This window comes from Megalobrama amblycephala, linkage group LG9 (assembly GCF_018812025.1).
Source record: "Megalobrama amblycephala isolate DHTTF-2021 linkage group LG9, ASM1881202v1, whole genome shotgun sequence".
NCBI classification, from domain to species: Eukaryota; Metazoa; Chordata; class Actinopteri; order Cypriniformes; family Xenocyprididae; genus Megalobrama; species Megalobrama amblycephala.
In genome coordinates, this window is record NC_063052.1 from 13,254,647 (window position 1) to 13,271,162 (window position 16,516).

Consider the following 16,516-nt stretch of genomic DNA (forward strand, 5'->3'; position numbering starts at 1 on the left):
CGAAATCGAGACACAACACAACAGAATCGAGCCACAACACAACGGAATAAAGCCACAACACAACGAAATCGAGCCACAACACAACGGAATCAAGCCACAACACAACGGAAATGCTCCCGACCACTAGGGGGCTCTCAGAGCTCGGTAAAGTTAGTTTTCCTTGCCACTGTTCTATAGAGTCGGCAGTAATATCAATACCACGATTAGTTTAAACAGTATGTAACCACTGCATATCGACATGAAATATTAATTCAATATCACCTACGTGCAAAATAGCTTCATATTTAGGCCTATACTTGTGAATGATTTGACGCGCTACCACGGCGCATGATGAAGGGAACGTCTGCCAATCCCACTAAGTGGTTAAAACGTATAATTTGTATTCATTAAAATTACTTTTAACATTTAAAAACAGACATATTCAAATTCCAAAGCTTGTCAGTATTACCAACAGGAACTAACAACCTTTGGAATTTGAACATGTCTGTTTTTAAATGTTAAAAGTAATTTTAATGAATACAAATTATACGTTTTAACCACTTGGTGGAACTGGCAGACGTTCCCTTCATCATGATTCGTGGTATCGCGTCAAATCATTCACAAGTATAAATATGAAGCTATTGTGAACGTAGTTGATTTTTAATTAATATACCATGTCGATATACAATGCTTACATACTTAAAACTAATCATGGTATTGATATCTTTGTAAAACTGTCGACTTTATAGAACAGTGGCAAGGAATAGTAATATTACCTAGCTCTGAGAGCCCCCAAGTGGTCGGGAGCATTTCCGTTGTGTTGTGGCTTGATTCCGTTGTGTTGTGGTTTAATTCCGTTGTGTTGTGGCTTGATTCCGTTGTGTTGTGGCTTGATTCCGTTGTGTTGTGGCTTATTCCGTTGTGTTGTGGTTTAATTCCGTTGTGTTGTGGCTTGATTCCGTTGTGTTGTGGCTTATTCCGTTGTGTTGTGGTTTAATTCCGTTGTGTTGTGGCTTGATTCCGTTGTGTTGTGGTTTAATTCCGTTGTGTTGTGGTTTAATTCCGTTGTGTTGTGGCTTATTCCGTTGTGTTGTGGTTTAATTCCGTTGTGTTGTGGCTTATTCCGTTGTGTTGTGGTTTAATTCCGTTGTGTTGTGGTTTAATTCCGTTGTGTTGTGGCTTTATTTCGTTGTGTTGTGGCTTGTTTCCGTTGTGTTGTGAACTTATGTTTGCTTTTTTAATTTCGTTGTGTTGTGCACTACTGGGCCACCGTAGGATTTCGGATGCAGCCCACTTTAAAGTCACAATGAAACAGAAGTATCGACAGATATTTTCTTCTGGATTGTGAAGCAAATGATCAATTATCTGTTGTTGACTGGATGAAGGCAGATCTGAATTAAAGCTTGCAGTTGATTGTAGAGGAGAGGGGTTTAAGTGGATTAATTACTGGAGAAGTCCGGCATAAGTCCCCAGTCGCTTCACCGGAAGGCCGAGGTATGACATTCTGAGTAAAACATTGTTGTAAAAAATATGCATGGATGAACTGGGGGCCAGTTGCATGAATTTAGCTACTGTTAAAGGGTGAAAAATCATTTACAATCAAAAATGAAAATCATTTACTCACCCTCAAGTTGTTCCAAACCTGTATGAATTTCTTTCTTCTGCTAAAAACAAAAGAAGATATTTTGAAGAATGAACAGTTGATGGACCCCATTGACTTCCATATTATTTTTTTTTCCATACTATGAAAGTCAATTCCATATTCTACAAAATACCTTCTTTCAACCTCAGTGTAAGTCTTTGGGATGTGCTGAAGTAGACTTTACAGAGTGCTCACCTCTTGCATTGTCAATACAAGATCTTGACCAAAAAATGATGAACCTCTTGATGGATATAAATGTTGTGATGGCAAGAGGTGCATCAATTTTTGGTCAAGATCTTGTATTGACAATGCAAGAGGTGAGCACTCTGTAAAGTCTACTTCAACACATCCCAAAGAATTTCAATGAAATTAAAGGGTTAGTTCACCCAAAAATGAAAATGCTTTCATTAATTACTCACCCTCATGCCGTTCCACACATGTAAGACCTTCATTGATCTTCGGAACACAAATTAAGATATTTTAGTTGAAATCCGATGGCTCAGTGAGGCCTCCATAGGGAGCAATGACATTTCCTCTCTCAAGATCAATTAATGTACTAAAAACACATTTAAATCAGTTAATGAGAGTACAGTGGTTCAATATTAATATTATAAAGCGACGAGAATTTTTTGGTGCACCAAAAAAAAAACCCAAAAAAACCCAACTTATTTAGTGATGGCCGATTTCAAAACACTGCTTGAAGATTCGGAGCACAATGAATCAATGAATCACCTTTAAGGTCTGGACTGATTCTTCATGCTCTCTGAACCATTCTTTCACAATTTTAACCCTTGACATTGTCATCCTGGAATATGGTCATCATGTGTCTTCCTACATAGTTGTTTAAGAAATGAAAAGCTACACACTCCATCTTCAATGGTTAAAAGAACTGTTTCCAAACATATAACATGCTATAAACATAATAATCACTGTAATAATGATCCAGTCATAGATATTAAGTATTTGCCTATTAAAATCCAAACAGTAACTTTTTTTGGCTGGGCAGTGTATTGTTGACTTGTTACTTACATTATCTCAGATGTTTCCAAGAATGTTTAAATCTAGAGAAATAAGCAATTTTAACCAGGACATGGAGGTCCGTAGGCTGTATTGTTCTACGCCTTCCCTATTCTACTTACGGAACGTTATTTTCCATAAGTAGAATAGGGAAGGCGTAGGACATAGAATGCGGAATGCGGAAACCGGAAGTACATTCAAGGCGTTATTTTGTGTTTATAAAGCATATACAGTTGTATTTTTATTTATTTTTTTCGAAAATAACCTATCGTTTCACTAGATAAGACCCTTATTCCTCGTCTGGGATCATGTAGAGCTCTTTGAAGCTGCACTGAAACTGTAATTTTGACCTTCAACCGTCTGGAGGCCATTGAAGTCCACTATATGGAGAAAAATCCTGGAATGTTTTCATCAAAAACCTTCATTTCTTTTCAACTGAAGAAAGAAAGACATGAACATCTTGGATGACATGGGGGTGAGTAAATTATCAGGAAAAGTTTATTTAAAAGTGGACTAATCCTTTAACATGATTTCTGCCCGAATCCTGTCAGATTTTTCCCCTGGCTGTGAGGTGAAAACATGATTCCTCGCTCTTTGTTTTGAATAGGCGACCTCTAGCGGCGAAAAACTACATATTGTGCCTTTAAGCTGACTTGACAAGCTTATACATGCCTTATACCAGCCTGCACCAACTAATGACCAGCTTGGACCAGTTTATTATTTTAAACCTCAACCTACCTGTCAAATAGCCTGAATGTTTCTTTAGAGCACATCTAACCTGTTACTGAGGAAAAAACACTGCTCTTTCTCAAATGAATTCAGGAAAAAGACATTTCCATACACCCCCTTTCATGTCATATTGTGAAGAAGACTTTTACAGCTTTACCTAACCCTACCAGCTGGAGCCGGGAGCTCTGATCTCCGTTACCGGCGGGTTGCGTCATGCTGCGCCGCAGAGGTGATGCAAGAGTCCGGCGCTGTGTGTTCACGTACGCCACGCCTCCTCCCGGTGCTGTTTCCTGCTTTCCAAACTAGACTCTTACAGACGCAATGAAGTCATAGAGCACAAACCCTCCGAGACTCTTCATCATCATTATTCTGTTAAACCTGTGACTTCTGAACACCTTTATTCATCCGATGAAGGTGAGCTCATTCAGCCGGTCTGACCGAGTCACTTGTGTCTGTGTCAGCGTCTAGACTGTCTGTTTTACACGGCCCACTTTTAAAGTTTGTAGTCTGAAATATCAGTTGCAATGTTCGTTAAAGTCTTGTTATTGGTCTATTTGAACTAGCGATGTCCATTTTTGCGAATCTTTTAGTTGTTCGTTTTAGTGAATTCTGTAAAACCTGTTCACCGAACCGGTTCGAATGATTTATTTATGAATCGGTCCAGTCGGTTTTGTGTCTGTCAACGACTCACTGACTCATTGAACCCAGAACCGTTTCTTTTGAACATGTCCGAGTCGTATTGACCCTGACAACTGATGAATTGATGGATAATTTGGGGGTGTGTCGCCCGTTTGACTGATATGAGGCGAAACATAAGACATCTTTTAAGACATCTTATGTGAAATATGTTTATGATTTGATTGTTTGACAGTTTAGTCAATAAGAAACCGAATTGATTTTAATTAACCGTACGATGACGCAAAGAACCACTGAATCGTGTTCTTTAAATTAACTGTTCGAACGAACCGATTTGCTCAAATGATTCGGAGTCTCTCAACCATTTAGTTGTTAGTAAGCAGTTATCAGCATAAACTGGAATGACAGCTTGGTGCCAGTTGTATGATAATGCACATTAATATCTCTCTGATAAAAGAAGTATTATATTTTCTCGAAACCTTTTAACTAGACAACAAAGAGCCTTTATATGCTCTACATCTCTATTGTCTCTCTTTGTTTTTCTCAGGAGGAAGCAGGAGTTGACGTACCCCAGGCGTTGCCCTCTGGGCCCAGTGCCTTTATCCCAATTGAAGAGGTGTGGTGTTGTTTTTTAACATCTTTGTTTTTGTGTTTATGGTATTGGTGCAACAAATTCTGATCTGTTTGACTGTTTCTTTAGGTCAGGGTTTTCCAATATGTGTTGTGTGAGGGAAATTGCAAGGGTTTTTTAGGTTTATGAAAAGCTAATATTTAATTAAATCATAAAAAAATGAAATTAGAATCAAAATAACAATCAAACTCATGAATGACCAAATTGAACATGAGCAAAATTTTCATGGGGATTTTTTTTTGACCTCGGGCGAAACTCCTGATTGCACAGGTGATTCCTGTATTTTGCATGTGAAATTTCTCTGAGTGACAGTAAATGTGACCGCCCCTTTAAATGATAGATGTAGTGTTGTTGTCAGTGTTTACTGTTCACTGAATATCTGTATGTGTCAGATTCTGGAGGAAGGGTCCGCACAGGAAGTGATGTCAGAGGCTCTGTTGTCAGAAGGACGTGCCGATCATATCATCATGGCGATGGGGCTGCATCCCACCTACTTGACCTGTTTCCTGCGCACCCAGCATGCTTTGCTCCAGCTGGATGGCCCTCTGCCTTTGTCATGGAGACATTTTATAATCATCCTGGTGAGGGAGGAAGTTTATATTTTCGTTTGGTGCAAAAGTTTTAAATATGCACAAATGAGTATGTGTTTATAATATACACTACCAGTCAAAAGTTTGGAAACATTACTATTTTAATGTTTTTGAACAAAGTCTCTTATGCTCATTAAGGCTGCATTTATTTCATAATAAATACAGAAAAAACATTAATATTGTAAAATATTATTACAATTTAAAATTATGGTTTTCTATTTTAATATACTTTAAAATATAATTTATTTCTGTGATGCAAAGCTGAATTTTCAGCATCATTACTCCAGTCTTCAGTGTCACATTATCCTTCAGAAATCATTCTAATATGCTGATTTGATACTCATTATTAATGTTGGACACAGTTGTGTTGCTTAATATTTTTTTGGAACCTGTGATACTTTTTTCAGGATTCATTGATGAATAAAAAGTTAAAAATAACAGCATTTATTCAAAATAGAAATATTTTCTAACAATATAAATCTTTACTATCACTTTTTATCAATTTAACACATCTGTGCTGAATAAAAGTATTAATTTCTTTAAAAAAAATAAAGAAATAAAAATTACTGACCCCAAACTTTTGAATGATAGTGTATATTGTTACAAAAGATTTCTATTTTAAATAAATGCTGATATTTTTTAACTTTTTATTCATCAAAGAATCCTGAAAAAATATCACAGGTTATAAAATAATATTAAGTAGCACAACTGTTTCCAACACTGATAATAAATCAGCATATTAAAATGATTTCTGAAGGATCATGTGACACTGAAGACTGGATTTAATGATGCTGACAATTCAGCTTTGCATCACAGAAATAAATTATATTTTAAAGTATATTAAAATAGAAAACCATAATTTTAAATTGTAATAATATTTCACAATGTTATTGTTTTTTCTGTATTTATTATGAAATAAATGCAGCCTTAATGAGCATAAGAGACTTTGTTGAAAAACATTAAAAATAGTAATGTTGCCAAACTTTTGACTGGTAGTGTACACAAATACAAAGTTCTGTCATGAAACTCTAGATGGCACAAGCTTATAGGTCCTTAAAGGGAACTAACCTTTTAACTCAATCTGCCAAATCCATTGTCATATCCGTAGTCAAATTGTCATATCCATTACCATGCCAAACACTACGAGAGTGGCCATGAAAGAACAGTCGTTTTCTCTGTCTTTGCAGGCGTCTGCACGTCACCAGTGCTCGTATTTAGTGCAGCACCACAGCTCTGCTTTTCTGCTGGCTGGTGGAGACGAGTCCTGGCTTAGAGGACTTGACTGTGCACCACCTAAAATACAGCACCTGCAGACGCTCAACAAGCTGCTCGCACACAGACCCTGGATCATCACCCAGGAACATATACAGGTAAAACGCAGAGATCATCAGTGTTGGGGAAGATGCTTTGAAATTCAAGAAAATGGGAGATGTGTTAATAAAATTCATTTTAAATTTCATTAGAATGTGTCTGTGAAGATCTTTTATTATAGCTTGTCAAATTTGCCTCTATTTCGGTGTGAGCAAAAACACAGCGTTTTTGTGTGTGTCCCTTTAAATGCAAATGAGCTGTGCTCCCGCCCACTTTCCAAAAGAGGGCGGCGCTTTAACAGCTCGTGCTTCGGTTGCTCAACAACAACAAAGCTGGAGAATCTCACGCAGCCAAAATGAGGATTGTCAGTAACGGTGTTTCTGAATGGTTAGTGGATAAATTTATGGAGTTGCTGTGGAGTTGATTCAATTCATCGACTAGCTTATGTCGTCATGTTAAAAGGTTAGTTCACCTAAAAATGAAAATTCTGTCATTAATTACTCACCCTCATGTCGTTCCACACCCGTAAGACCTTCGTTCATCTTCAGAAAACAAATTAAGATATTTGTGATAAAATCCGATGTCTCAGTGAGGCCTGCATTCACAGCAAGAAAATTAACACTTTCAATGACCAGAAAGCTACTAAAGGCATATTTAAAACAGTCATGTGACTACAGTGGTTCAACCTTAATGTTATGAAGCGATGAGAATACTTTTTGTGCACCAAAACCCCCCCAAAATAATGACTTTATTCAACAATATCGATTTCAAAACACTGCTTCATGAAGCTTTACGAATCTTTTGTTTCGAATCAGTGGTTCGGAGCGCGTATCAAACTGCCAAAGTCACGCCCCCCAGTGGTGAAACATTGAAATTTCGAAACACTTGTGACGTAACGAAGCCTCGTTTACTGAAATCATGTGATTTTGGCAGTTTGATATGCACTCCGTCCGAACCACTGATTCACAACAAAAGATTCATAACGTTTCAAAGCTTCATGAAGCAGTGTATTGAAATCGCCCATCACTAGATATTGTTGAATAAAGTCTTCAAAATATGAGGATAATTGAACATTGTTTTTTTTATTGAACTTGTAGGGTCATTAAAAACAAACAAACATGCTCTCCGGACATCACTTTTGGCCACTATTATAGCAAAGACTATAGAATAACACACTTATATTGTTTTGAATGGGAGAAAGTGTAACGCGCAATATGGCGGAATAAGTCCCGCCTTCAAAATAAGAGCCAATCGCCGACTGGTAAAGTCATCGCGTCACTGCAGCGGCCGTTAGAAGCACTGGTTTCTATAGAAACGGTCAGACGCGCGCCTCCGAAATGAGGCACTAGAGACGCGCATTTAGGTCTGCGCATGCGCATTAGCTTGATCCAGCCTAAAAAATACAGTTTTTTTTGTCATGATTCGAGCGTTTGGAAGACAATTGTTTTCAGATTTCATTGGTGATTTCAAATATGAAATTTAATCGAAAGCTTGGCAAATAGCTTTGGAGAATTTGATGTTTCCCCATTCAAAGAGATAGGAGCTGCATGGATGCCCGAGAGGCGTTTCAAAGATGGCCGCCGAGTGAACTGACTTGTCTTAAAGGGACTTTGATTATAGTCATTGTTTTTATAGACCTCTTCTGTATTCACAGGAGTTAGTGTGTCCTGGTGCAGAGGCTCGATGGTCCCTGGCAGAACTGATTCAGGCGGTTGTTTTGATGAGCCACGCCCACTCTCTGGCCTCGTTCGTTTGGGGTTGTGGCATTCTCCCAGAGCCTGAGCAGTCTGGAGATCCGTCGCTCCAACCGTGTTCGCCCACAGAGTCCTGTTGTTCTGCCCGAGACAAGGCCAGAAAACAGCAAGAGGTATTGAAATCATGACTGACGTATCTGAAGTTAAAGATTTAGTTTTCAGGTAAATCTCTTTAATGTGAATATATGTGTGTGCAGTGGTCTGAGGCTGTGAACGAGGTTAAGCTTTTGATGGAGAAGATGATGATGGTTCAGCAGCAAGGTGAAGAGTTCACTCAGGAAGAGATGGTTACTCGCTTTGAAAGAGAAAGGACAGAGAGTTTGCTGGAACCTGCTGATGGTATGAAGTTGATCAATTACATTACATCCCATAAATCAAATTAAATGTAACAGACATCAAGTGAAATTTATGGCTTTCTCCTGCAATTTTATAACATTGGATGAATTTTTCCCCTAAGATGAACATTTCCAATGCTTTTATTATGGATGTGACACACAAAAGCACAAGTTTGCACTGCATCTTTTTATGCTTCCTTTTTCTTCACTCTGTGATCTGTGTTTTTCAGTTCAGCACTCTGTTCTTCCTGATTGTGTCTCGCGGTTCGTTGCTGAAGCAGATTTTACTTACCAGGATTTTAGTCCTAGAGGAGTGCAGGCCCCTCCAACCATGAGAGCTCAGGTTCAGTACTCATATATATTTATTCTCAAACACTGTGTCAAAGATCTACTTAACAGAATTATAAACAGAAGGCACTTTTATTGCTGAAGTTTATAATGTGAATTATAACTAGTGTTATTTTAGTTTTGTTTATATAATATTATAGTATTTATTTTTTAAATTAGCTTTTATTTATGTTTTCTTAGTTAAAATGTAGTATTTTTGTTATGTGCTTTTACCTTTTTTATTAGTCTGTTTTTGTTTTGTTTTGTTTTTTTAAATCTGTTTACTTTAATTTAGTATTTCAGTAGGTTTATATTTTCAGTTTTATTTTAAGTTTTAGTAACTGTGCATTTGCTTTTTTTTTATAAATTTTTGTTTTTAAAAAATTCTATTATTATTTCAGTTTTAGGTTTATATTTTCAATTTAATTTAAATTTTAGTAACTTTGCTTTTGCCTTTTTTGTTTTTAAAATATTTCTATAACTTAGCTTTAATTAATTTTTAGTTTTAGGTTCATATTTTCAGTTTAATTTTGGTTTAATTTTTTAATGTGCTTTTTCCTTTTATTTTTTATTTTTATTCCTTGTTTGTTTTAAAATATTTCTATAATTTACCTTTAATTTATTATTAGTTTTATATTTTCAGTTTAATATTAGCTTAAGTTTTAATAATTTGTGCTTTGCCTTTTTATTATTAATTTATTATTATTTCAGTTTTAGGTTTATATTTTCAGTTTAATTTTAATTTAAGCTTTAGTAACTTTATGTCCTTTTTCCTTTATTAATTTTTGTTTGTTTTAAAATATTTCTGTATTTTTTAAGCTTTAATTTATTATTAGTTTTATATTTTTAGTTTAAGTTTTAGTCATTTTGTTATGTGCTTTTGCCTTTTTATTTTTGTTTGTTTAAAAAAAAAAAAAATCTATTTACTTTATTTTTTCAGTTTTTGGTTTATATTTCCAGTTTAATTTTAGTTAAAGTTTTAGTAATTTTATGTGCTTTTGTCTTTTTTATTATTAATGTATTATTATTTCAGTTTTAGTTTTTTAAAAAAAAAATATTATTATTATTTGAGTGTAATTTTTGGTAACTTTATATGCTTTTGCCTTTTTTATTATTAATTTAATATTTCAGTTTTAGGTTTATATTTTCAGTTTAAGTTGTAGTAACTTAATGTGCTTTTGGCTTTTTTAAGTTTTGTTTGTTTTAAAATATTTCTTTAATTTACCTTTAATTTATTCTCATATCAGTTTTAGTAATTTTAGTACTTCAGCTTAAACTTGATTATTTTATAGTTTTTGTTTTAGTTAACAATAACAAAGCTGGTTACATCATTGATTTTTGTGTATGTTTTTGTGCTTGCAGGACTATTCGTGGGAAGATCACGGCTTCTCTCTGATGAACAGGCTGTATGGGGAGATGGCACAGCTTCTGGATGAGAAATTTCAGGTGGTGTGCGCCCTCACATATAACACCATGGCCATGCACTCGCACGTGGACACCTCCACACTCCGCAAAGCCATCTGGAAATACATCCACTGTATCTACGGCATCAGGTCAGTCATGCAGCCATCATAGCCTTGAAACAACAAAAAGTGAGTTAGGGTTACGTTTATATAAGAATTTAAGAAGGAAAAAATCAAATATAAGGACTGCACATTATCAGGAAAAGGGTGTAGCCATAAAGTGCAATAATTTTGGTTGTTAAAGTTGTAAAATTGTTCTAATGTGAATGTATGCACCTGCATGTCAACGTTTGCATTCACAGGTATGACGATTACAATTACGGGGGGGTCAACCAGCTGTTGGAGCGCAGTTTAAAGGTGTATGTCAAGACGGTGGCTTGTCACCCAGAGAAAACCACACCAAGAATGTACTTCTCTTTTTGGAGGCAGTTTCGACACTCAGAAAAGGTACAAGATGTGTGAGAATTCTTGTTGATGGTAGTGTCAACAAGCATGTTCATAAAAGTTTAACTTGCTTAAGCAATTCAATGAATATGCTTGCTTGCTCTTTTGTCATTTTTCTGAACACTGTAGTTGATTTAATTGGTGTGATGTGTTAGTGGCCTCTAGTGGTTCTCTTCAGGATTAAACTTTTTTTTTTTTTTTTTTTTTTGATGTTTTAAAACACCTTTTAAAAATAAAATCAGATAGCCATCAAGTTTTTATTGTGGCCGGTGGCTTGTTTTGTTAATCATGTTGCGGTAGGAGTTTCATAACACATACATTTCTTCACACGTGGGTTATCAGTTGAGGGTAGTACAAATACATGTACATTACCTAAATGTGTCATTTGTGTTGATCTCTTTATGCAGGTCCATGTGAACCTGTTACTGATGGAGGCGCGACTGCAGGCAGCTTTACTTTATGCTCTCAGAGCAATTACACGCTACATGACCTAATGCGCACAAGCTTTTCCAAAGAGCATTAAAACAAGGGATGACCTGTATACACTAATATGCTCTGATTGTAGCGTGTGTTGGCACACAAATTGCACACAATCACACTTTAAAGCACAAAGGCTCAAGAGTTTTTTGTGTAATTTTCTCTCTTCTTTGCAATATTTTTGGCTTCTATGGGCTGGTTGATCATCTGCTACTGGATCATGATTGGATTTAGGAGGCAGCGAATTTTGCACATGTCCTTTGAGTAAATTGCCTCGTTGTGGTCTTTTTCCTTATACTGTGAATGTGTCTTTGCCCTGCTGCAGTATTCTTTGTGTGTGCGTTTTGATGAATATTTATGTAAGTTTGACACTAAGAACTGCCTATTTCTCTCTCAGATTGAGAGCTGATTTAAAGTGAGCAAAACTGGATGAAAAAAAGCACACTTTGTTTGTTGGTGTTATTTGTGCATTTTTATGTGTAATAAAATATTTTACTATGACATTCCTGTTTTGATTCATGTGCTTGTATATGATGTGCATAAGGCAAATTTCACTCTTTTGCCATATTTCCCATTAGTTTTTAAGCTTTTTTTATGAGAGCCTATAAATATGCTTGATAAACTATTATCTAACATAAAATTAACATCAGAAATAGTTTACTATAATATTATTGTGAATTTTAATTGTACACGCACTTTTAAACTTTAAAAGACATTTGATCAAGTTGCAAAAAAGAACATTAATTAAAAATACAACAGCTCATCTAATTTTCTTAAAGGTATAGTTCACTAAAAAATGAAAATTCTGTCATTATTTACCCTCAAGTTGTTCCAAACCTGTATGAGTTTCTGGTAACACTTTAATTTGGGTCCAATGTTTGCTATTAACTAGTTTCTTAGCATGCATATTACTATGATATTGGCTCTTTATTAGTTCTTATAAAGCACATATTAAAGGATTAGTTCACTTTAAAATGAAAATTATCCCAAGCTTTATTCACCCTCAAGCCATCCTAGGTGTATATGACTTTCTTCTTTCTGATGAACACATATGAGTTATAAATATTAATAAATATCCTGATGATTCCAAGCTTTATAATGGCAGTGAATGGGGACCAACGAGTATGAAGCTCAAGAAAGTACATCCATCCATCATAAATGTACTCCACACGGCTCCAGGGGTTAATAAAGGCCTTCTGAAATGAAGCGATGCGTTTGTGTAAGAAAAATATCCATATTTAACAAGTTATAAGGTAAAATTAGCTTCCGCCAGACCGCCTTCTGTATTCAACTTACAAAAAAAGCTTAACTGACGTTGTGTAAGTGTAACTGGCCTGATGGTCTGTGAGAGTTTTATACTTTCTTTGTAAGTTGACTACGTAAGGCGGTCTGGCGGAAGCTAGATATTTTTTTTACTTTCTTACACAAATGCATCGCTTCGCTTCAGAAGGAATTTATTAACCCCTGGAGCCGTGTGGAGTACGTTTATGATGAATGGATGCACTTTCTTCAGCTCATACTCATTGGTCCCCATTCACTGCCATTATAAAGCTTGGATTCATCAGGATATTTATTAATATTAATCTCGTCGCTTTATAATATTAATATTGAACCACTGTACTCACATGAACTGATTTAAATATGTTTTTAGTACATTAATGGATCTTGAGAGAGGAAATGTCATTGCTCCCTATGCAGGCTTCACTGAGCCATCGGATTTCATCAAAAATATCTCAGTTTGCGTTCCGAAGATCTTACGGGTGTGGAACAACATGAAGATGAGTAATAAATGACAGAATTTTCATTTTTGGGTGAACTAACCCTTTAATGTCTTATTCTGCATGATCATATTCTAGGTCCCATAATCCTACCCAGTACCTAAACTTAACTACCTTACTAACTATTAATAAGCATCAATTAGGAGTTTATTGAGGCAAAAGTCATGGTTAATAGTGAGGATTGGACCGTAAACTAAAGTGTGACCAAATTTCTTTCTTCCGCTGAGCACAAAAGAAGATATTTTGAAGAATATGGGTAACCAAACATTTGATGGACCCCATTGACTTCCATTGTATGGAAAAACTTGAGGGTGAGTAGCCTAAATGATGACAGAATTTTCATTTTTGGGTGAACTATCCCTTTAAAGGATTAGTTCACTTTCAAATTAAAATGTCCTGATAATTTACTCACCCCCATGTCATCCAAGATGTTCATGTCTTTCTTTCTTCAGTCGAAAAGAAATTAAGGTTTTTGATGAAAACATTCCAGGATTTTTCTCCATATAGTGGACTTCAATGGGCACCAAATGGCTGAAGGTCAAAATTACAGTTTACAGCGATCCCAGCCGAGAAATAAGGGTCTTATCTAGAGAAACCATCGCTCATTTTCTAAAATAAAAAATAAAAAATTATATAAGTTTTAACAAAAAATGCTCATCTTGAACTAGCTCTCTTCTTCTTCTCTATTTGAATTCCAGCAGTGTAGACGCTGCTAAGTGTATTACTGGCCCTCCACAGGATAAGTTTGAACTAACTGTTATATACTTGCACTAGCATATTGAATATGACAATTTAGTTCAAACCTTGACCTGTGGAGGGCAGTAATACACTTAGCAGTGTCTACACTGAATTCAAATAGAGAAGAAGAAGAAGAGAGCTAGTTCAAGATGAGCATTTTTTGTTAAAACGTATATAATTTTTTTTTTTATTTTAGAAAATGAGCGATGGTTTCTCTAGATAAGACTCTTATTTCTCGTCTGGTATCGTTTAAAGCCCTTTGAAGCTGCACTGAAACTGTAATTTTGACCTTCAACCGTTTGGAGTCCATTGAAGTCCACTATAAGGAGAAAAATCCCGGAATGTTTTAATTAAAAACATTAATTTCTTTTCGACTGAAGAAAGAAAGACATGAACATCTTGGATGACATGGTGGGTGAGTAAATTATCAGGAAATTTTAATTTGAAAGTGAACTAATCCTTTAAGTTAAACCCTTTTAAAGTGTTTTAGGTCATATTTTGTTCTCTAATCGTTGAAAATAACACCTTGTGTTAAATTAAGACAGAACTGCACTACCACGAAACAGACACTAGCCGTCGGTAACGGCCAAGAAACGTTTTCCGGTGGCAAGTTAGTAAACGTGGGTACTGTTTACAACACAAATACAATTTAATCGCATTAATATGTTTGCTGCACTCAACTACCAGCGATTTTTTTCTCTCAGAACATGACAACTTCAACTAGAAGCTTCTATAAAACAGATTAAAATGTAAGTCACAAGCGGTTAACGATGTGAGACGAGTCATGACAGTTTACCGCCCTGCTATTTAGGTGTTAGAGCCTCAGTAGAGTGAGAAGCATTTAGCAAACAAATATAATTTCCCGGAAATAATTTGAATACGTAGAATTCTGCAGTTCTATGGTGAGAGGAGGCGGAGTTGGCTCGCGCTTGGCTTGTCTCAGGGAGCGCGCAGAATTCAGCAGCCCTTCCGGACACCGCGCGACTCGAGCGAGCGCATCCGCGGCCGGCTGAACGCCGCACGGACTCTTGCGTCGGTCACTCATATGAATTCACACCGTTCTGCCTGACCCACCTCTGTCACTGTCAGTGTGTTAGAGATTCATAAAGGTAGGAATCAACTACGCGTTTTTGATTACTAACAAATACTTATGATAATAAGAAATAGATTTGAAATAAAGTATTTTTAGTGGCAGGTTCACAAATGAAGAAACAAACTCGTGTCTGCTCACAAATGCTAAATATGTCTTATTTAGTGATGCATTTATGTTTTAGTGTTCATAAGTTAACATTGCAAAACTGATCTGTACATAAAGTTCAAGAGTTGCAATAGTTTTAGATAGTGGAAGCTGTGAGTTCCCCATGAGAGTCTGATGACTGCTCTGTCTGTACAAGTGAAAGGCAAAGAAGACACATTATGAGGGGGTGAAACTGAGAGCTGAGATGATCTGAAACCTTTAAATGTGTTTGGATGAGACTGACAGCAGGTGCATTGAAGTTTCTTTGTGCAATTGCATTGCTTTCTTTACTCATCTTTGAATGTTTGCATGAAGCAATGTATTTGTATCTTCTATAGCTGTGTGAGTGAACTTAATAAGATGGAGGGCAAGATAATGAAAGCATAAAAATGAGTTGCTGCTGTGGTTTCAGAGATATCTATATACACATATATATATATATTGTCTGCTCTGCTGCGTAACTTTATCTTGGTCTTTTCTCATTGTGTGTCATTTTGATTCATTGGTTGATTTTGTCAAGGAATACATCTGTTTGGCAGAAATGGAAAAGACTCTGGAGTGAAGATGGGAATCATCATGAGACTCATCGATTTAAAGCATTATTTGGTTTGATTAGTTCAATCAAAGTGGAAAACAGAATGGAATGTCTCTAGGATTAGATTAGGCCATAGGCTTCATCACTTCCTGTTCTGTACAAGGTCACTTCCTGGCTGCTCTCCCCTGGCGCTATGGGAGGAAGTGGGTGCGGCTGTCCGGTGAAATTGTCCAAAATGCCAAATGGTAAAAGTGACCCAAGTGAAAATCTCTGATTACGCATTTTAACATTTTGGTGAGCAGCTCAATATCGACGCGTCGCCTGTTGTTTTCACGTATGACGATACGTTTTCTAAATTAATTATATTTTGTTTGTACGACTGATTCACTTAAAAGAAAATTAAAAAAACATGTTTTTTTGGTTTCATTCTTAAACTATAAAGAAGTGAGTGAGCTTTCATTTATTTTGTTTTCCAAAGGCACCTAGAATAAAATACCGGCTGTTCATGAAAGGCCTGTTTGTGGAATCTCACTCTGGAGGAAACTGACATCATGTGGAAAAAGGAAGTGCCTGTGTTTGTGACACCTGACTTTCTGTTCCCAGGACATACTTTGCTATTGTCTTCCCTCTCACGCCCTTTCTCTCTCTCTTTCTCATTTTTACCTTTTATGCGTTTGTCTAGGTTTGTCTGGTGGCTCAAATGTGTCTTTTCGCATTGTTTATTTGTTCAGTGGGTGTTTTCATGAATGTATGTGTGTATGAGAGAGAGGATTGCAGTGTGACAACTTGTTTCCTGGTGTCCTATCATTCCAGTTCCACTCACACAAGACTTCCTGTTGGAGGGGGAGGGAACTTCCTGTGCCTGAGAGTATGAGAAGTGGGGGATAAGGGAA

General features: G+C 36.2%; 2 protein-coding genes across 5 annotated transcripts in view; both read left to right on the plus strand.

Annotated features, from left to right (window-relative positions):
* Positions 1-1,198: 1,198 nt before the first annotated feature.
* Positions 1,199-11,836, plus strand: sesn2 (sestrin 2). Of its 2 annotated transcripts, XM_048201729.1 has the most exons (11): positions 1,199-1,473; positions 3,538-3,781; positions 4,551-4,619; positions 5,027-5,215; positions 6,412-6,594; positions 8,190-8,402; positions 8,487-8,628; positions 8,855-8,967; positions 10,314-10,504; positions 10,717-10,861; positions 11,266-11,836. In XM_048201729.1, the coding sequence occupies exons 2-11, from the start codon at positions 3,776-3,778 to the stop codon at positions 11,350-11,352; spliced, it is 1,338 nt and encodes a 445-aa protein (XP_048057686.1). In that variant the 5' UTR covers positions 1,199-1,473; positions 3,538-3,775; the 3' UTR covers positions 11,353-11,836. The 2 variants fall into 2 exon arrangements, with proteins under 2 accessions (XP_048057686.1, XP_048057687.1); XM_048201730.1 differs by lacking the exon at positions 3,538-3,781.
* A 2,911-nt stretch (positions 11,837-14,747) lies between these two features.
* The window catches only part of yrk (Yes-related kinase), a 33,578-nt gene continuing 31,809 nt past the window's right edge, over positions 14,748-16,516 (plus strand). The window contains exon 1 of one of the 3 annotated variants that reach the window (XM_048201733.1): positions 14,748-14,960. The gene's annotated coding sequence lies outside the window, so the exon portion shown is untranslated. The remainder of the gene's footprint in view (positions 14,961-16,516) is intronic. The other 2 variants (XM_048201731.1, XM_048201732.1) reach the window with 2 other exon arrangements.

Coding starts and splice junctions, on each gene's coding strand:
- sesn2 (XM_048201729.1), top strand. Junction 8,629..8,854: donor TTTGCTGGAACCTGCTGATG/GTATGAAGTTGA, acceptor TGTGTTTTTCAG/TTCAGCACTCTGTTCTTCCT. Junction 8,968..10,313: donor CTCCAACCATGAGAGCTCAG/GTTCAGTACTCA, acceptor TTGTGCTTGCAG/GACTATTCGTGGGAAGATCA.